At 37.2% G+C, this 21,241-nt stretch overlaps 2 protein-coding genes and 1 long non-coding RNA gene across 5 annotated transcripts in view; 2 read left to right on the forward strand and 1 right to left on the reverse strand.

Annotated features, from left to right (window-relative positions):
* Fam149a (family with sequence similarity 149 member A) overlaps window positions 1-5,345 on the forward strand; it is a 54,085-nt gene extending 48,740 nt beyond the window's left edge. For all 3 annotated transcript variants that reach the window (XM_076853735.1, XM_076853736.1, XM_076853737.1), the window contains exon 14: window positions 5,102-5,345. In XM_076853735.1, the coding sequence (XP_076709850.1) occupies window positions 5,102-5,175 (74 nt within the window). In that variant the 3' untranslated portion in view covers window positions 5,176-5,345. The remainder of the gene's footprint in view (window positions 1-5,101) is intronic.
* LOC143397567 (uncharacterized) overlaps window positions 1-14,151 on the reverse strand; it is a 27,033-nt gene extending 12,882 nt beyond the window's left edge. The window contains exon 1 of the long non-coding RNA XR_013091176.1: window positions 13,942-14,151. This is a non-coding gene — a long non-coding RNA (uncharacterized LOC143397567). The remainder of the gene's footprint in view (window positions 1-13,941) is intronic.
* Cyp4v2 (cytochrome P450 family 4 subfamily V member 2) overlaps window positions 13,724-21,241 on the forward strand; it is a 20,508-nt gene continuing 12,990 nt past the window's right edge. The window contains exons 1-5 of the mRNA XM_076853738.1: window positions 13,724-14,554; window positions 18,490-18,602; window positions 19,007-19,092; window positions 19,927-20,117; window positions 20,492-20,561. Of these exons, the coding sequence (XP_076709853.1) occupies window positions 14,341-14,554; window positions 18,490-18,602; window positions 19,007-19,092; window positions 19,927-20,117; window positions 20,492-20,561 (674 nt within the window). The 5' untranslated portion in view covers window positions 13,724-14,340. The remainder of the gene's footprint in view (window positions 14,555-18,489; window positions 18,603-19,006; window positions 19,093-19,926; window positions 20,118-20,491; window positions 20,562-21,241) is intronic.

Raw genomic sequence — 21,241 nt, forward strand, 5'->3', positions numbered from 1 at the left:
TTTCCAGATGAATTTCATGATTGCTTTTTATTTCTATAAGGAATGTCATTGGGATTTTGATCAGAATTGCATTAAATCTGTATAGTGCTTTTGGAAGTATGGTCCTTTTGATAATGTATCCAAGAACAAGGTAGATCTTTCCATCTTCTAAAGTCTTCTTTGACTTCTTTCTTTAGGGTTCTGTAATTTTCATTGTATAGATCTTTCACTCTTTCATGAAGTTGATTCCCAAGTTTTTTTTGTTTGTTTGTTTGTTTTAGGCTATTGTAAATGGGGTAGTTTTCCTCATTTCCCTTTCAGAGGATTTGTCACTGATATACAGAAATGCCTTTGATTTATGAGTGTTGATTTTGTATCCTGCTACTTTGCTGAATTCATTTAATAGTTCTAGAAGTTTTCTGGTGGAACTTTTAGGGTCTTCCAGATATAGAATCATATCATCAGCAAATAGTTCCAATTTGAGTTCTTTTTTTCCAACGTGTATCCCTTTAATTTCTTTCATCTCTCTAATTTCTCTGGCTAGTGTTACAAGAAGTCTGTTAAATAGAAGTCCTGAAAGAGGGTATCCCTGTCTTGTTCCAGTTTTTTAGAGGGAATGCCTTCAATTTTTCTCCATTTAGAATGATGTTGTCCTGGGACTTAGCATAGATAGCCTTTATGATGTTGAATAAACATAAAGGGGTGCTGTATTTTGTCAAATGTTTTCTCTGTGTCTATTTAGATGATCATATGATTCTTATCTTTAAGTCTGTTGATGTGATGAATTACATTTATTGATTTCCATATGTTGAACTAACTTTGCATCCCTGGGATGAATCCTACTTGATCATGGTGCACGATCTTTTTGATATGTTTTTGTATTCAATTTTCCAGAATCTTATTGAGAATTTTTGCATCTATGTTTATCAGAGATATTGGTCTGAAGTTTTCTTTTTTTGTTGTGTCTTTGCCTGGTTTTGGAATCAGAGTAATATTAGCCTCACAGGATGAGTTTGGAAGTGCTGCCTCTTTTTCTATTCCTGAAATAAATTGAAGAGTATTGGTATTAATTCTTCTTTAAAGGTCTTGTAGAACATGGCTGTTTATCCATCTGGTCCTGGGCTTTTCTTGGTTGGTAGACTTTTGATGGTGTCTGCTATTTCATCACTTGAAATTGATCTGTTTAAATTGTATATATCATCCTGATTCAATTTGGGCAAATTATATGCCTCTAGAAAATTGTCAAGGCCTTCAATATTTTCTATTTTACTGGAGTTCAAGTTTTCAAAATAATTCTAATTATCTTCTGTATTTTTGTAGTGTCTGTTGTGATATTTCCTTTTTCATCACGTATATTAGTGATTTGAGTTTTCTCTCTGATCCTCTTCATTAGCATGGCTAAGGGTCTGTCAATTTTATTTATTTTTTCAAAGAACCAACTTTTTGTTCTGTCAATTTTTTCAGTTGTTTCTTTTGTTTAAATTTCATTGATTTCAGCTCTGATTTTAATTATTTCCTGTCTTCTGCTGCTTTTGGGTGTTGATTTGTTCCTCTTTTTCTAGGGCTTTGAGATGTAATGTTAAGTCATTTATTTGTTGACTTTTTCTTCTTTTAAAGAATGAACTCCATGCAAAGAACTTTCCTCTTAGAACTGCTTTCATAGTGTCCCAGAGATTTTGATATGTTGTATCTATGTTCTCATTCACCTCTAAAAAATTTTTAATCTCCTCCTTGGTGTCTTCTGTTATCCATTGTTCATTCAGTAGCATATAGTTTAGTCTCCAGGTATTGGAGTGGATTTCATTTTTTATTTTATCATTGATTTCTGATTTCATTCCATTATGATCTGATAGAATGCAGGGTAGTATCTCTACTTTTTTTATATTTGCTAAAAGTTGCTTTGTGGCATAGTATATGGTCTATTTTAGAGAAGGATCCATGTGCTGCTGAGAAGAAAGTGTAGTCTCTCGTTGAAGGATGAATTATTCTATATATGTCAGTTAAGTCTAAATTATTGATTGTATTATTGGGTTTTATGGTTTCTTTGTTCAGCTTTTGTTTGGAAGATCTATCTAGTGAATGAAAGAGGTGTATTAAAGTCACCCAAAATTATTATGTTGTGGTCTATTTGACTCTTGAACTTGGGAAGAGTTTGTTTGATGAACGTAGATGCTTCATTGTTTGGGGCACATATATTTAAAATTGTTAAGTCTTGTTGGTGTATGGTTCCCTTGAGCAGTATGTAGTGTCCTTCTTCATCCTTTTTGATTGAATTTAGTTTGAAGTCTGCTTTATTTGACATGAGGATGGAAACCCCTGCTTGCTTCCGTGGCTCATGTGAGTGGTATGATTTTTTCCCAACCCTTTACTTTCAGTCTGTGGATATCTTTTTCTATGAGGTGAGTCTCTTGGAGACAGCATATTGTTGGGTCTTTTTTTTTTTTTTTTAATCCAATCTGCTAGTCTATGTCTTTTGATTGGTGAGTCCTGCACCAGAGGGTAGGCTCTGGAGGGTGTCTGCCCCGCCGGGGGATGGGTGGACCGTGCCTGCTGTACCTGGGACCCACATAGGCCAATGTGGGTGGATCTAGGCTGCTGGGCTTGACCTCGACAGGTCAGCAGTTTTTACATATAAAGATAATGATGAATTTGCAAAACTTTAAGTTTCATAAAATGAAATTGAAGATTATCTACCTGATAGGCCTATTTTGACCATGTAGAAGAAAATAGCAAGTGTCCATGATCTGTGGCTCTACCTTCAGAAATTCTATCAAGAGAAAACCTGCACATACCAGCAGGGGCCACAGCAGCTGCAGGGTGGAAAGAAGAAAATGGATCAGGCTCTTAATGAACTGGAGTCTCATTTTCATTAAAAAAAAAAAAAAAAAAAAAAAGGAAAATCCTTTCTGCAATCAAGTTTTCATGCTTTTCTTCTAAATGAAACCCTTATCCTAAATTATCTTTGAAAATCTAATGATAGCAAATCTGTGCTCATTTTCTCTTGATTAATAAAATTACAGTTGGAATGCAGGCCGGGGATAATTTGATTTTCAAACTAATACCAACATTTCCTTTTTCCCACGGAGGCAGCACTGATCACGTGAGGTGTGCTGTTCTGGAATCTGCTGGGTTCCCACCCTGGCTCTACACTGACAAGATGTGCAGCCCTAAGAAAGTCCAAACCTCTCTGAACCTCAGTTTCTTATTTTATAACAGATTATATAGATAAAATAGTTGTTGGAAAATCTATGAAAAGGACATAGCTAGATGCCAGGCATGTACTACTTGCTCAGAATTATAAGCCATTTGTATCATAAATAGTCTTAAATGTCAAGGATAATGTATTTGTGTTAAGGGAAATTTTAAATATCATTCTAAAAGTAAAATAGGTAAACTTTAGGCATAATATAACAGATTTACCACCGTTAATATCAGCCTTTCAGGGGGGAGGGAGGGCTGGGGTTGTGGCTCAGTGGTAGAGAGCTTACGTAGTAGCATGGGTGAGGCACTGGGTTCCAACCTCCGCACCATATAAAAATGAAATAATAAAGATATTGTGTCCACCTACAACTAAAAAGACCCCAAATGTTAAAAAAAAAAAAAATCAGGCTTTCTACAGTTTTATAGCATAGTGATGTCAGGGATTCTTTAGCCCTTTGAAGTTTTTCTCTAATAGTCCTAGACTGCTGTGGCTTTTGTTGCTTTTTATGTTCCTTAGCAGTGTTACCCATCGTTTTTAGTTGACAATAAGATTCCTGTAAATGGCCACTGTGCTGCATTATAACGTATGACTTTTAACATAGTTGTAGATGGTCGGGAGAAAGTAAGCACTGATTTGTTTATTATTCAGTAACAATATACCAGGGAAGTCTCACCCTGTTCTAGGTTCTGATATAATGGCCAAGATTCAAAATATCAAGGATGGGGGTCTGGGGGTGTGGGGGTGTGGCTCAATGGCAGAGCACTTGCCTACCATATTTAAGGCCCTGAGTTTGATCTTCAACACCTCCCTCCTCCCTCCCTCCCCCCCCCCCCCACACACACAAAGCAAACAAACACAAAAACATCAGAATGCTTTGGTTTGTGCTTCAAGGAACTTCCGGTCTTATGGGGAAGATGATGGAAATGGTCATGAGAGGTGATCAGGATCACCTAGCTCAATCTTCAGGCAGTAACGGGTGCAGAGGGGCTTCCCAGAGGAGATGAACACCACATGAGGTGTGAGAAAGGAATGAAGGCTGTCAGCTGAGATTCTGTGGACGACCAGTAGCATTGGTATCAAAAGAAGGAACTGAAGGAATTTTGAGAAACTCAGTTTTGGAGATATTTACTGCAGCACAAGTGGACATGTCTAATAGGTTGTTTGGATGCACAAAAAATGAGAGGAGGTAAGAGAGCTGGGCTCTGAATCAGTTTTAAATCTGCACTCCTAATCTTTCCCTACCAAATACTTAGTGTCTTCTCTTATCAATAACTTTGATATCATTGATGGTCAGAGATCATTCTCATTTCTATAGAAGCAACCAGGGTTACGTAAGGGTTTCTAAGGCTTATTTTCTTTTTCTCTGACAAGCAGGCACTTGGCCTCCTTGTTCTCTTTGCTTCCAAGTCAAGAAGCACCAGGAGTTATTAACTTAGCTTTCCATTTATACTTGGGCAGGAAAACTAATAATAATAATAATGACCCTTTTTTTTTCTCAGGACTCCAAATGACAGTTGTCGTATATAAGAATTGCCTGGTTGGTGGAAAAGGAAACATTAAAATATTTTTTGGCAGGGCTGGGGATATAGCTCAGCTGGTATAGTGCTTGTGTCACATGCACAGGGCCCTGGATTCAATCCCCAGCACCAAAAAAAAAAAAAAATTTTTTTTCCCTTTTTAAAAAGTATCATCTAGGGCTGGGTTTGTGGCTCAGTGGTAGAGTGCTTCCCCAGCATGTGTGAGGCACTGGGGTTCGATTCTCAGCACCACATACCAATAGATAAATATTTAAAAATTCATCAACAACTAATAAAAATATTTTTTAAAAAGTATCATCTACATGGAATGTACAAAACAATCCTCTTGAGAGGTTGAACTTTTAACATTCTAATGAGAATTACTTTCTGGTTTGTGTTTCAGGTTCACAATATTTGCCTAAATCTTTTCAGAGGACAACTGTGACTTCAAGAAAGAGATTCCAAGTGGCATCTTGATATTAATTCACCAGAACCATGGACTCACCGGAGTATCCAAAGCCTCAGCATGCCATTTTTAACTTGAAAAGTGGAATAACAAGTATTATACTATTTATCTGTTTATCTGACAGTCTGCAATGTTAGTCTACCTGAGTGAAATGCAAATAAAATAAGTAATTTCATTTGAACACCTCACATTCTAAAGAGCATGAAAGTCAAAGTCACTAATCTTCTTTACTGGGAGCATTCCTGAGGTTCTTCAGGCTTTGCTCAGAAGATCTAATATGTGTTTCAGTTCCATCATTCTATCAGTTACGCACACAGAGAGTGTGTGCCTATATGCACACTCGAATAATATATATGATATATATTATCTAGGTCTATGCCATTTTGTAACTTTGTACCTTAATTTTTTAAATCTCATTCTCTTAATAATTCCATCAAAATCCTAATCACTAGTAGATATAACTTCCTTCTTTGAAAACTAGTAAAGTTGTGTTTGAGATAATCTGTCCCATTTGGAAAAGATTCTGATTATTCTAGTCACGGTGCTGACTTTGTTATATCTGTTTAAAAGTGCTTTAATCATGAGCCTCTTTGTGCATAGTCAGTGGCTAATTAATTTTAAGCCAACTGTGTGTTACTAGTTTTTATTTCAAAGCCAGGCCTTGCATTTGAAAGTCCCCACATTTGTATATTTTTAAAGCTGAATACAAAACACAATTAAAACTGGATCCATATGGCTTCATCCTCATTATTTCAACTGAGTGTCCATGCACTGGAGAGAAAACTTTGCAGCAGCTTCGTCCTTATATCGTCACCATCTCATCTGTCCTCTGATGTCACCTCTGCAGTAAAGTCCCCACCCAGCCCATTTGCTTGAAGCAGCAGCTCCGTTCCCCCCCTGTCTTCCTGCCCTGCTCTATCTTTCTCAGTGCATGTCTCCCTATCTGACAGTAGTGCAGAAAATGGAGTGGGGAATGGAAAGGAGAAATGTCAATTGGAGGCAAAGCTGATTTATAGTGGCTTAAGTTCTTGTATTCATCTCAGATCAACATAATTTTTTCTTTGCTATCAGATAATTGTACCTTATCAATCTGATTTTCACTAATCCAAGTTAAACTTTATACACAAATCTCGACCATGTCCAGTGTGATGGAGGGAATGGGTAAAGGTCAGGATCTGGCTGTGAAACAAAAGCCATGAAAGTAGTATATTAAGAAATAAAGACAAAAAGGCAAGAATTATATAGTTTCAAAGCAGGGGCGTGTCGGGTTGAGCAGACATGATGGGTCTGGCTCCTAACAATGAGATAAAAGCCAGCGTTTGCTTTATTTATAGCAGTACAGACCAAAGGGGATCCATAGGGATCTCCTTCCTTGGGGACAGGATAAGAGTAGAGATAAACAGGTTGCCCTAGGCAGCTTATGCCCATCTCTGGGCATTGGTGTTTGATCCTAAGGCTGTGAGGTAAGGCAGGATGCCAGCATGATCTGGAATTTCTTGAAACCCGGGGATTTCACCCAAGAGTTTCCAAAAATGCAGCTTCCCTGCCTTAATGGCTCAAATAAACCCATCATTTATATATAGCTCGCAACACATAAAAACATGTGTATCACATAAATGTGTGACAAATTATTTTCAGACATTTCTGCCTATGAGGGGCCGGGATCATTTTCTATTAGAGATGTTTGGAAATTAAAAAGCATGCTGAGGAGTGGGAGTAGAGCACTTGCCTTGCACGCATGAGGCACTGGGTTCAATCCTCAGCATCACATAAAAATAAACAAATAAAGATATTGTGTCTATTAAAAAAAAGCATGCTGAGACTAGAATTAGTGTTTTTGTTTTGTTTTTTTTTTAAATCACAGAATAACAAATAAAAATGGGCCTAGAGTCTTGCCTCCTTTTGATGATTTCTCCATTATATGCTCCACTCCATCTTCATAGCCACGGAACATGTTAGGGAATGGAAATGAGAAGGACCAGTATCTTTTTACCTCTTTTGGGGTGGCTAGTCTACGGAGCTCAACTCTCTAACTCCAGTGAATATTGCTAATACTTAGTTTCTCACACCAAGAAGACCAAAGCATTTTGAAAATTTTCTAAATTACTCAACATTAGCTATGGAAACATTTAAGAGAAAACGCCAGTCTTGGTTCATCAGTTGTCCAGCTTGAGTAATTTCTAGATGGGTGAGTGGTCTGGAACTCCTGTTTGCAGACTCCCTCATAAGTTGCTCTCCGGTCCCCCAGAGCTGCTAGAAGAGGTGTCCATTCTGCGCTTTCACAGCCATTCAAGCAACTTTATATTAATCTCTAGACACCATCCAACTGCTTCCGTATTCAGCCCAAATATCTTACAAGGGAGATGGCAGACAAAGAGATTGAGCATCCAAGATAAATTCTTTTTTTCCTAGAAAATCACTGAATCTCTTTATTATTTTTATAATGGTAAAAAGTACTTTGAAAAATAGAACCAAATACAATGATAGTGAACTTTATCTTCTAAACATTTAGATTAGAAGATCAAGTGCTGTTAGAGATTACATAAGGACTTGGTTCTCTTATTGATTCTAAAAGTGCTATCCCATAGCAATTTTTTTCCACTTGTGTGAAAGATATTTCATTTATAGGTTAAATGAGATTGAAAGATTAGTACATAATTCTTATATCAAGGATGGTGCTTTTTAAACTAATAAAGTAAAAATTAGAGCAGCATTTTCACAACTACCTATTTTGATAAAAGAATCTTAGAATTTTTCTGCTAAAAAATTGAAAAGAGGCAAATTTAATTATTTCTGAGATCACCCAAAACCAAAGAAGGAATGGAGAAAATTTAAAATAACCTAGGAAAGTCTAAAATATCACAGAAAACTGTTAGATCTTATAAATTTAATATAAAAGGAAGTATTCATATATATTGTTCTGACCTAGAGTGGAATTTCTATACCATATTGAGATGTACATTTCTATATATAAATCATTTCAGTATATTTTTTATTTTCATTGTTTTCTCATAACTATAGATCATTGTTCAGGATTTTTAATTCCTTAACTTTTAATAAAATATCAAAGTGTTGAAAGTTTTAAAAAATTCATTGCATTTGTAAAAGCACCTTTACACTCTCAATTTTTATATAATTTATACACCTATCTACTTTGCAATTTCTAATACACAGGCATTCATTCAATCATTTCTAACTACATAACAAGCCTTTCCCAGTGAATTCAAAATATATAAACATATGTATCTGTGAAAGTTTACTTAATTTATAAATACTCCATTATAATCTCTGTTTCAGAAGATGACATTTCTACTTAAAATCATCATGAACTTATTGTTTCATAAAATATTAATTCCATGTTTGTGTAAAGTGTTCTCAGCATTGGAATGAATAAAAGTTTTGCTATAAAAGAATTTAGATTTTAGTAAAGGAGATATGCTATAAACTAACGTATACAAAAATACTATAAGGTCAGCTAGCAATAAATGCTATGGAGAAACAAAACAAGGCAATGTGACCGAGTACCACTTTAGCTGACATCTTCAGATATCTGTAGCTGGGGTTTGGAGAGGAGGTGTAGACTGGAGATATAAATTTGGGAATTGTTGCTTGTACAGGTGCTCCTAAACTTACCATGGGGTTACATCCTGATAAAACTATCATAAATCTGAAATATCATAAGTCAAAAATGCATTTAATATACCTAACCTACCAAACAACATAGCTTATCCCAGCCTGTCTTAAATGTTCTCACAGTAGTTACATTAGCCTTGAGTTGGGAAAAAATCATCTAACACAAAGCCTCATTCATAATAACATATCGGCCATCTCGTGTACTTTTTTTTTTTTGATACTTGCATCCAAATAAAACCTGGTAATGCATGCACTACACATTAGGGTTATTGACTCTCATGGTTTCGTGACTGGCTGGGCACAGTAGCTTGCCACTCCCAGCATCACATGAATATTCTGTAGCATATTGCAAGCCCAAGAAATATTCAAGATTTAAAGTTCAAATTCTGTTTTCTTTGGAATCAGTGTTGCTTTTGTATCATTATATAGTTGAAAAATTCTGTGCAGCCATCATAAGTCAGGAACTGTCTATACAGTCCATAGGTATGAAATGGATGAGATACATTGTCAGTGTAGACAGACAGTGAGTGTAGAAAAGTAGGGAAGGAGAACAGATTAATAAACTGTTCTGAGATTTGAGCATGTCAAGTCTACAGGTCTAGGATGTGAAGAAAAACCAGCAAAGTACACTGAGAATGAACGGCTGGTGAAGGGAAGTCATAATCAAGATAATGTGGAATCCTCAAAGTTAAATGGAGATAAAAAGTGTTTCAAAGAAGGGACAAGACCTGGAATGCCTTTGATAAGTCAATTTATATTAGCCAGATGGAAAATGTCGGTAATCGCAAGGTTTGAGTATGCCCCCAAATTGATTGTATTGGAAACCTTATCCTTAAAGTCATGTGTTAGTGGTATTTGGAATTGGAACCTTTGGGATGTATTTAGGATTAGATGAGGTCATGATGGCAGGGCCCTATGGTGCAATTAGTGGCTTTTTTTAGAAGAGTCTTGAGCTAGCACACTTACCCTGTCTTGCCATGTGATGCCCTGTGCTACCTCAGGATTCTACAGTCTCCGCCATCGAGTAGATCCTCAAACTTGAACTTCCCAACACCCCAAACCATGAGTCAAATAAACCTTTATTATTTTTTAAAACATCTAATTGAATACTTTATTGATTTTAAGGTGGTGCTGATGATCAAACCCAGTGCCTCACAGGTACTAGGCAAGTGCTGTACTACTGAGCCACAACCCAAGGCCAAAATTTTATTCTTTATAAATTACCCAGTCTATGGTATTTGATTATAGCAAGAGAAAATGGGCTAAGACAATGACCTTTAAAGAAAACCTCTCTTCCTACTGAGGATCATAAAAATTGTAATGGCCAAGGAACAGATATTTGGAGGTATACACAAAGGCAATATGAGAAAGAAAGTTGGTAAACAGGAAAACTATGTTGAGGTTAATGTTTTTTTTTTTTCCTTTGTGATTGCTGAGGATTGAACCCAGAGCCTCACTCATGCTAGGCAAGTACTATATACACTTTGACCAAATGGCTGGGCACCATAACCAAATCGACATCTAAGAATTTGCTATTACAAGACCTCCTCAAAGAAAACTACAAAACATTTATGGAAGAAACTAAAGAAGAGCCAAATAAATTAAGTGATGTATCACACTCATGAATTGGAAGACTCAGTATTATAAAGTGTCAATTCTCTTCATGTTGATTTTTATGTTAAATTCAATTGGATATTCATTATTAAAAAAAATAGATATGTCATTACCCCTGCATGCACACGCGCGTGCGCGCACACACACACACACACACACACATATTACAGATGGCTCTCATTCCTAAATGCAAAAGGTAAAATTACAAAGTTTCTAGAAATTAACAATGAGAGATTTTCTTTTTTACCTTGTGGTAGGCAAAGGTTTTCTAAACAGGATAAAAAGTATTAACTACAATGGAAAGATTAATAAACTGTACTTCATTAAAATTTTAAAACATTCTACTCATCTAATGACATAGAAAAGATAATTGTAGTATATATCTGGCAAAGGTCTTGTAATACAAGGACTTGTAAAATACAAAGTACTTATATTTTATATAGACATATATAACAATTGTTAAGTAATTATACAAATGCATATATATAAAAAACTCTTTCAAATCACCAAAATTTTGTACAATTCCATTGTTAAACATGGGCAAATGACTTAACAGGCACTTTTGAAAATGGTCAATAACCTCATGAAAAGATGCTCACCATTACAAGTTGTCAAGACAATGCATGTTAAAATCTCATTGTCATACCACTATGCCACCTAATGGAATAACTCCTTTTAAAAAAGATACTATCAAAAGTTAGCAAGCATACGAAATATCTGGAACTAATCATAGATTGCTAATGTAAATTGGTACGTTAGAAAATTGGCAGTTAATATTAAGGCTAAATATGAATATACCCTATACCCACTAAGTTTACTCCTAGACATATATATATTCAATAGAAATGTGTACACATGTGAATCAAAAACATCTAAGAGAGTGATCATACATAATTATAACATAAGAGACTTGGAAACACTAAAACATTCATTGGCAGTAAAATGACTAATAAATTATGACATATTCAAACAATGGAATAATACATAGCTGTGAAAATAAGGTAAAAATATTGTGTTCAGTACTACAGATTCATCTCATAATGTTGAGTTTAAGAAGCTAGATACAAAAATCATTATTGATTTATGTTCTATGGTACAATTTGGGTGATGGCTAGATTTTTGTCCATAAAATTGTACATTTAGGTATCATTCATTCTATTGATCTATTTGATCTTGGTATCTGTGATTCAAACATGGGTGACAAAGTTCCCTGCTACCTTTATGATGGATGTGTATAAGTATCCAGCCAGGAAATTATTTTATAATCTAAATTAACTTTTTCATATCAGAAATCATTCCAAGTGACAAAAAAATTAGGAAACAAAAGTATTAACATTTACAAGACTTTCTATAGTTTATAATGTCTCTGGACCATGACTTTAACCTTCAAAGTTACTGACTGTAAGCAGGGGAGACTATCAAAGTCCTGGACCTAAGATCTTCCAAGTGGCATGGGCATCCTTTAATATGGAACGAATTTTCAGAAGGGGTAGCAACGAGACAGTTTCCTGCTCAGTTAGCTTAGCTCACTGAAGCCAACAATCTGTCATTGGTGATCCTTCTTAGTTGCAACACTATGTACTCTGTTGTCACAAGGCTGTCCTGTGAGGAGGTTATTTCCATGCACTTCTTTCTGGCTGTCTAGTTTGGTTTGAAATTTTACTATTCCAATGCAGGATGAGAACAGTCCTTATCTGCCAATAAGGGAAATACAGAAAGATGACTAAGGGACAAAGCTCTTATTTTATTGCCCCTTCTCCCCCAAATCTCCAGTACCCCTCTTTCTCTCCTCTACAAATTGACTTTAAAATAAAGATAAAAGTTCTAAGCCTGGCAGTCCAGGTCTCTCTGGTTTTGCTCCCCCCTACCTATGCACATCATCTCCCACTACTCACTATGAATGACCAAGAAGGGACTTTGATGGCTTGAGACTCTTCACACCCTTCCTTGCTTTGGAGCCTTTCTTTGCCCATGTTCTTATGTGCTGCTGCCTGTTGTACCCCCACCCCCACTCTCCCTTTACTAAGGGAGAGGTTATATGGTGTAGCCTTGTTACCTCCATAGAGATGATCAGTGAGTCAAATATAGATATATTTTCTACTTTTATAGTTGAAATTCACCTTACAGCTCCACCTCAATCTTTTATGGAGAAAGAAGCTAAAGCCCAAGAGATATATTTAAAGATATTAAATATAAATGATTTTTTTTCTGTGCCAGGGATCTGATCTAGGGCCTTGCACATGCTAAACCAATAGTCTACCACTGAGCTGTGCCTCAGCTCAATGCATTTAGTTTTTAAAGAAGTCTTGAAGCAATTAGACAGTGTAGAAGTGAATACACTAAAAGTGTAAGTTACTTTTCTCCGTTTTCACTCCAAGGAGTTGATCAGTGCTTTCCTTAATCATAAGTCTAGCTGTAAGAAAAAAACAAAACAAGACAAAACAAACAAACAAACAAACTACTTTTTCTCCCAGAGAAGCCTTACATCGTATATTCAGTTCTTTTTTTTTTTTTTTTTTGGTCTTTGTTCTGTTTTTTCCCCCTTAATATTTTATAAATCACTTTCTATATGTCAGCACATACAGAGGAGCTTTAAAAAAAGAAAAGGTAACAGGACAGAAGCCTTTTCCCCCTCATATCAAAGACCCTTAGGAGGCTCTGGATAACCTCAACAATAGCTATAAGAAAACTAATATAATTAAGCAAAGGAGTCCAGGATAGTCTCACAATTTCATCTTCCTTTGCACTTGGTGCTTAGGGATTTGTTACTAGGATACGTCTTACTTAGCCCCTTGGTACCGGGCCTAGAAAAAGTCATCCTTCAGGACAGGGCATCTCTGCAAGCAGAAGAGAGAAACTGGAGGCAGTGGTCACAGCCTCAATAGAATTAGAATCTCCTCGTACAGTCTTTTTCCTGCCTCGGGCTTGGTCTTAGATCCATTTTGAGTATGCTCCATAGCAGCTGTTTCCTTTCCAAATGCTCCTTTCCCTGAGTTCTTCCCCAAACTTTGGCCGGTCATCCTATCTTTCCCCCTCCCTTAGGCTCTGGCTTATCCTTGCTCTGGAGGATATTTTGGCAAATATCTGGATCACCACCTCATTTAGCTTTTCCAGTGTCTCAGTCAGGTGACACAAACTGACTGTCGTTCCCCTAAGGCTGTGTCCCTGAAGCTCTGTAGATGAGAATAAAGCTAGCTGCTCCGAATGACCCCGTGCAGAAGCCAGGGTTGCACCCTCCTCCCTCGGCAGCCAGTGCCGCAGGAGCACAGCAGCGCTGCGGCTTGCGCAAGAAGAGAGTTTCAACCCCGATGCGTCTTTATTCCAGTTTTGAAACAGACTGCCAGAAAGAACGGAAAACCCTCCGACACCCAGCAGCCTGGTCCCATCCTCCCAAACTCAGCCCACTGGTTGGGGTGAGTTGCTGGTTGGCTCCGGGGCGCCTGGGTGGGGCGACGTGAGTTCTGATCTCCTGTCCATCCAGGGGCTGTCCTAAATGTTCTTCTCATTCGGCCCTAAGAGCCTTCACCTACCTTCAAAATACCCCCGAGTCAGCTTGCACCTGGGCTTTACGGAGGTTCCTGCAGCTCTCAGTGACAACCCTGGCGGCGCTTTCTCTTTCCGCCTGGGAGGCTGGAAACCTTGTCCCCAAGGCCCGGGGTGGCCGCTGCTGTGCTTCCGGGAGGCTGGGCCTGATCAGCCTCCGGCGGTAGAAGAAGGAAGCCAGCCCGCGGGGCACTACTCTGCCCTCTCCGCTAAGCACCGCACCCCCGCCGCCCGCAGCCCCCGCCTCCCACCGTCCGGGAACTCCTCCTCCTCCCCGCACCCTGCGCTTGAACTCTACACTGGACCTCGCCGGCCGCCCCGACGGCCCACCCGCGCTGACTCTCCATCCCCATCGCTAACCCCGAACGAAAAGGGACGCTGCAGAGATGGTCGGGCTCTGGCTGGGGCTCATCGGGCAGAAGTTGCTGTTCTGGGGCGCGGCCAGCGCCGTCTCTCTGGCCGGCGCCACCCTCATCCTCAACCTCCTTCAGATGGTGGCGAGCTACGCGAGGAAATGGCAGCAGATGAGGCCCATCCCGACCGTCGGCCGCGCCTACCCCTTCGTGGGACACGCGCTATTGATGAAGCCGGACGGGAGAGGTAAGTCAAGGATTGCGCCCTTGAGGCCCGCACCTTCCTCCACCTAGCAGGAACCCCAACTGGATCCAGAAGCCCGGACCGCGCATCTGCTCAACCCAGCCTGTGGCGCTGGCAGGTAGGAGAAAGAAGAAGAATCACCCTCTGGAGAATGAATTCCCAGTTCTATTCAGACTTTGACACCTGCCCAAATTGTTTAGGCCCCTCTCCCATCCCATAATGAATAGTGCCTAGAATGCACTATTTCCAATCTCATGTCCTTCTGCTTTTCTCTTCTCTTCTCCCCACATCATCTACTAAGATCTCAAAACCCTAGATTTTCTTCCGTCTTGGCTTGTTAAAGCTTTAAGGGTGGAAACTCCCCTGGAACATGGCAAATACTTAAGTGCCACTCTCCCTTTTCTCCCACTTTGGAAAACAATGGACTGGAGATTCATTGGAGACTTACCCCCTACTCTCGCCCAGACGTCATATGACTTGACCACTACATACTTTCGTTCCTTCTTGACCTTCACATTTAATAAGATTTCATAATAGCAGTTAATAAGCTCTGCTGGTGGGGCCTTCAGGCATATTTATATGGCAAGCTGTATTTATTAAAGAGCGAATTTTTAAATTGAAATCATCCTTTTAAAAATGATACTTATGTTTTGTTAATAGGAAAAGAAATCACTGTAAGTTAGAAAGCTCTCAAAAGTACCTGATATTTGCAATCTCCCATAGAGACTCATGGGTATACAATTGAGGATACCCAGAGCTGAAAAGATTGATCCAAAATGACGTAATTTTAAATGGATCCCATCCAGAATCCAGCACTTCTTCAGATTAATTATTAGTTGTTCTACAGACTGAGCACTGATTTCAAAGCTTGAAGGATTACTTAATTTTCACTTGTGATTCCTCAAATAGAAATAATGATGTCATTTCAACTTAACAGAAATAAAATAAGGCCTTACGGGAGAGTGCTTTACAAAATATTTTCTGGCAGAAGAAATAAAAAAAAAAACTATATTAACCAAATATCAAAGTGAGTAATATTACAAGTAATTCAACAACATGTTTAAATATATGAAAATCACATTGATAGAAATCATCTTGATTAATACTAAAGGCAGAGCTAACTTCCCCCTCTCTTCTGCGACGTTATAGTATTTTATATAATTGCATAGAAATACAGATGCCCCGGATGCCAACCATAATTGCCAAGTCACAATCTAAATATTGAAATCTCAAAAGATTAAAATCACCTAAAACCTAAAATTCCCCAAATCACAATCTTGAAATAGTAAAATCCCAAATGTTGAAATTCTGAAAGTCGAAACTAAAAACCAAAATTCTCATTGAAAAATAGTCTACTTAAGAGGGGTAGGAAGTCGAATCCCAGAAAGGGTTGTACACAGGATAGTGGCATCATGTTAGTCAAATGCATGCCTGAAAATCTGGTGAAGTATCAGTGTGTGTGTGTGTGTGTGTGTGTGTGTGTGTGTGTGTGAAAGGGGATATCTTCAGAGAAGATTGAACTAAGTCTGAGAGGACTAGATGGGGAAGATTCACTCAACGGGGTCAGGCACCATCCAATCCATCATGACCTCAGAGAGAACAAATATGGAAGGCAAACTGGTATCCCTATGAGAGCTAGGACCAAATTTTCTTCTTCTGCCTTGGATGTCAGAACTCCAGGCTCCCCAGCCTTTGGACTCCAGGACATAGGACAGCATTTATTTCTCCACCCACATTGCCCCCACCCCCTCCACACACACGCTAATTTGCTATGTATGCTATGTATTCCACCTTCACGTCATTTCTAATACTGGAGGTATAAAATGCACAGACTCTCACAGTTCTATATCATGTTATGCATTTTTATTGCACATTTGACAGTGACTTAGTACAATATTGACATTGTGTGTAAGCATCGTGTATCATTGAAGCATCCTCAATAAATGAGAGATGTCTTTTTTGTACATCTACATTGGTAAAAGAAAAAATTTCTCAAGCTCTCAACTCTTTTTGGTCACTGTATATGTATGTGGTGACCCATCATCATTGTGATTTTTGATCCCTCTCATCACAAGACTTAGGTGGTCTACCTTGGTATTTTAGATACCAGCATTTGGGGCTGGAGATGTATCAGTGTTAGAGAGCTTGCCTTGCGTGGGCCTGGCTTAGATCCCCAGCATACAAAACACAAAAACAAAAACAAAACTTTAGATAAAGCAGTTATAAAGCTGAGTGTACACAGTTTTAAATCATAGTGATATGTGTTTATGGGTTTCATTTTTTGACCTATTTCTTTATGATTACAATTCATTTGCTTATAATTGTTAATATATCCATGTGAGTAATGCTAATATATTTTCATGTTTCTGATTATGAAAATGTTATTTTTGCTTATTTTATTGTGAAAAGTGACCTATGAATAATTCTGTCCTGTTATATATTTCTAAAATAAAAATCCCCCTTTAAAATGTAAATAAATGTTTTTAAAATAATTTATGACATGTTTTTTCCTGAATTATATTTTTAGGATTTTAGACACCAGGAATTTCAGATTTCAGGCATTTTGATCTTTGGGGACTTCAGTCTTTGGCATTATGGAATTCTTGTCTTGATTGAATTTAAAATCAAATATTTTTCTCTCAGTATTATGTCTTTGGGGCTTATGACCCAAACCTAGACTATCCTTTCCAACTTTACACTGGAAAGTGATACACTTAAGAGGTCTCATCATATTTGGGGAGGATTCTAACAATTAAATGAATAAGAACAGTTTTAAAATAAATCATGAACTGATTATATACTATTTGAAGTAATTGTCCTTGGAGTGACTTTCTGAGTGAAAAAACTAATACTATATTGCAATTCACAAAAGGGACTTTTTATTTCATCAAGTGTTAGATTTTTGGCATCAAGAAAACCGTTGCTCAACTTCCAACTTTGTAACCAAGTTACTTTAAGAAGTTGTTTAAAACTCTCTAATAGACGAGTTGTGTTTATTTATTTATCTATTTATTTAATTTTACCTGTAAAAGTAACTGCATTTGAAAGTTATTTTAAGGACTAAAATTTCTAGGTCACCACCTAGAACTTGTTTAGAGCAAATTATTTAATTACTAAACATTTACTGAGGCCCTGCTCTACACCCAGTATTGAGATCAGCAAAGCTGGGGATGTGAGAATATTCTAAGATATAGTCTCTGTTCTAAAGAACACTGCCTCTTATACAAGAGGTTACGCCTTTCATTCTGTAGCTAATGTGGGAATTCTGATCTCAGTAACCTCACCCTGAAGAACGAACGTCTTCTAGTTGATCTCTAAACTCTCATTTCATTCTTTCCCAATCCCTTATGTCAATGCCTGGAGGTGGGTGTGTGGAGCTGCACCTGGCTGTTGAACTTGACACCTTTAAGCCACAAACTTCAAGCCTCAAACTTCCCTGACCCTTCTGTCAGATCAGATGAAGACAGGCAGTATAATAGCATGAAGCAGGATGTTTTGACACTGGTGATTTGACCCAGCCCTTTTCACAGCAACTTCAACAACTATATTATCCACCAGGCATTTCAAAGCAGTGTGGTATAATGGTTAAGATCTCAAGTTCTGAAGGCATGGTACAAAGCCAGGTTCCACCAGTTACTAGCTCTGTGACCCTGAACAGTGATTTTTAAAAAGTGCACTTTTTGGCACATCACTAATAATTATCCTATAAGAGCTAACGTCATTATATTATTTGCAGTGGCAAATATTGTTTCAAGATAATTTTAGACCTACAGAAAGTTGTGAAAATAGTAAAGAGCATTCATGTCTGCCCTCTTTTCAGCTTCCTTTAATGGTATCAAATTACATAACTAGTGCATTTACCAAAATTACTAACATTTGTACAATACTATGAAAATTCTTGTCTTGATTGGATTTAAAATCAAATATTTTTCTCTCAGAATTTTTTCAGCAGTTAATTCAGTACACTGAAGAATACCGTCACCTGCCACTACTGAAGCTATGGATAGGCCCAGTGCCAATGGTGGCCCTTTATAATGCAGAAAATGTGGAGGTGGGTGTGTGGTAAATGAAACAGACATTTCTCTGCATATTTGATAGTGTGGAAATATCGTCAGAATAAATGTAATAAATGTATCCTTAAATTTCATTTAACTGAGTATAAAGAGCAATGTATCTGTGCATATTTGTTACCAGGTCTCAATATAATTGATCTTCTTTTTTTGGAAAGTGTATAGAAGGCTAGAGTTTTTAAGAACTATTATTAAGTCTGAATGATAGTTACATGTTCAAAACTCTAACTAGATTTCTTAGAGGCACAGAAATGAAAATGAAGATAAGAAAAGATAAAGATTATTAATATTGCCTTAAAAAGTAGTTGTGTTCAAGCCGGGTATTTCTATAATTGCAGTTATTTCGATGCCAATATATCTCTCAAATATTTTTTCTCTTCCTAAGGTAATTTTAACATGTTCAAAGCAAATTGACAAATCCTATGTGTACAAGTTCCTAGAGCCATGGCTTGGCCTTGGACTTCTTACAAGGTAAGTCAGTATAAATTTGTAAAGTTGTGTGGTAGAAATAGTTACTTCTATGTATAAGTTGTTATTTTAGTAATTGACTAAATTTCTAAAGTAATTTAGTTATATTTTGGTTTTTATTTTTGTCTTTGTTTTGTTTGTTTTTCTTTAGCAAGACTGTTCTCAGGAAGGGAGAGAATCTGGAAGGAAAGACCCAGCTAACAGTGGGCCCTTAACTGGCACAATTTTTGGTGTCTGGTGATCTCAGTCATGGTATTCCATGGTGGGTATCACCAGTAGAAGGATTATTAGGAGTTCCCAATATTATAGTGGAGCCCAAGAGAAGTGTCTGGAATAGGGAAATCTTGAAAAGCCAGTGGAAAAGGCAAGCAGCCCCAGAAAAGTACCTTGAGCCCAGTGACCTTGATCTTGACCTGGCATCCAGAGTCTTATTTCTGACTCCATCCTCTGCGGGCTGGCCTAGCAAGAGAATTCAAACACAGTAGAAATCAAGATAGAGCCATGGAGCTTGTGAACAATAGAAAACTAAGATATTGAAGGAGGAAGAAAAAAATTCTTCATCTTAGAATCTCAGAATTTAGAAATGGAGGAAAATTATTAAATTTTTCCTTTTTATGAATAATAAATTAACTATTAGTATTATAGAACAATGACCAACATATCTATATTTTGTAACTACGTGATTATTATATGTGTTTGTCTTTATCATTCTGACCAAAGCATTTGAGAATCTGTAGAGAAGCTGTTTCAGAATTTTGTTGACTTGGTTATATTCATGCTCTATTGGTTTTGGATATTACTCCTCTCTTATTTGTTAATCATGCATTGTATTTCTAGTACTGGAAACAAATGGCGCTCCAGGAGAAAAATGTTAACACCCACCTTCCATTTCACAATTCTGGATGAATTCTTAGATATCATGAATGAGCAAGCAAATATATTGGTTAATAAACTTGAAAAACATGTTAACCAAGAAGCATTTAACTGCTTCTTTTACATCACTCTCTGTGCCTTAGATATAATCTGTGGTAAGTCTGATTGATTTGTATTTAAAGTTATAATGTAAAGATAAAACTGATCAAATAGAAAATAACACTCTTTTGGGAAGGTAAATGAGGGGATGGGAAAGGACAGGGATTCTTCAGGGTGGTGCTACTGATAAATCAGCTGCCTAACAGGGAACAACCACTCCTATGGCAGTGGGCACAGCAGAGCAAATTGCCAGGAAGGCCAAAAGTAGAAAGTAGAAGAAGCAATGAAACAGGAAGAGCAAGCAAAGAAGAAGGATACTGAAATGTAGAAGAAAAGAATAGATTTTTGTTCTTTTTAGAGTCTGCAATTGCAAAATAAACACGAGATGTATATATGAGATGAATGTTTGCTTCTCATCCATATTTTATAGAAACAGCTATGGGGAAGAATATCGGTGCTCAAAGCAATGATGATTCTGAGTATGTCCGTGCAGTCTATAGGTAAATGCAATTCTTTCAATTGTTTTTTAAATTATTATTGATTTGGGACTCAAAATTATTGCTAGTAATTTCTGTCTTGCATCTTTTTTGTTGTTTTACAATGAGATGTTAAGCTAAAATTTAAGCATGTATTTTAGCTTAAAGGAATGTTATGTAAACTTTGGAATATCTAGATTATGTAATAATTTTAAATGACTGCTTCCTAATATACTGGTATTATGGTATACATTATAATTTACATTACAATAGTTACACTATGATGCTAAGTGATAAAAGAAAGATCTAAACAATGTTTTTACTATGACAACCATGACCACAAAATAATTATAAGAAAAAAAAAATGAGAAGAACCTATACCAATGTGCCAACCGTGGTTACCCTTATTCTGTGTATGGGCTTCTCACTCTATTGCATTTGGGTTTTGGTGTTATTTTCCTTTCCCCTATTTTCTGTCCTGAGTAGTAACTGCTTTTGTAATTGTAACCAACTATTTTACTTTAAAATTGCTTGCAATATTTCAGTTACTAAGAGGCAGAATCAGGAACGATTTGGTGTATCCTGTCTTGAAGTCAACTGCTCATTTCCCTTCATTCTAACAAATATCTACTGAACATCTAAAGTCTGCCAGTCAATGCACAAAGTTCTAACTGGTTTTATAATGGTACACAGAACAGCATAGC

Source organism: Callospermophilus lateralis, chromosome 4 (genome assembly GCF_048772815.1).
Source record: "Callospermophilus lateralis isolate mCalLat2 chromosome 4, mCalLat2.hap1, whole genome shotgun sequence".
Taxonomy (NCBI): domain Eukaryota; kingdom Metazoa; phylum Chordata; class Mammalia; order Rodentia; family Sciuridae; genus Callospermophilus; species Callospermophilus lateralis.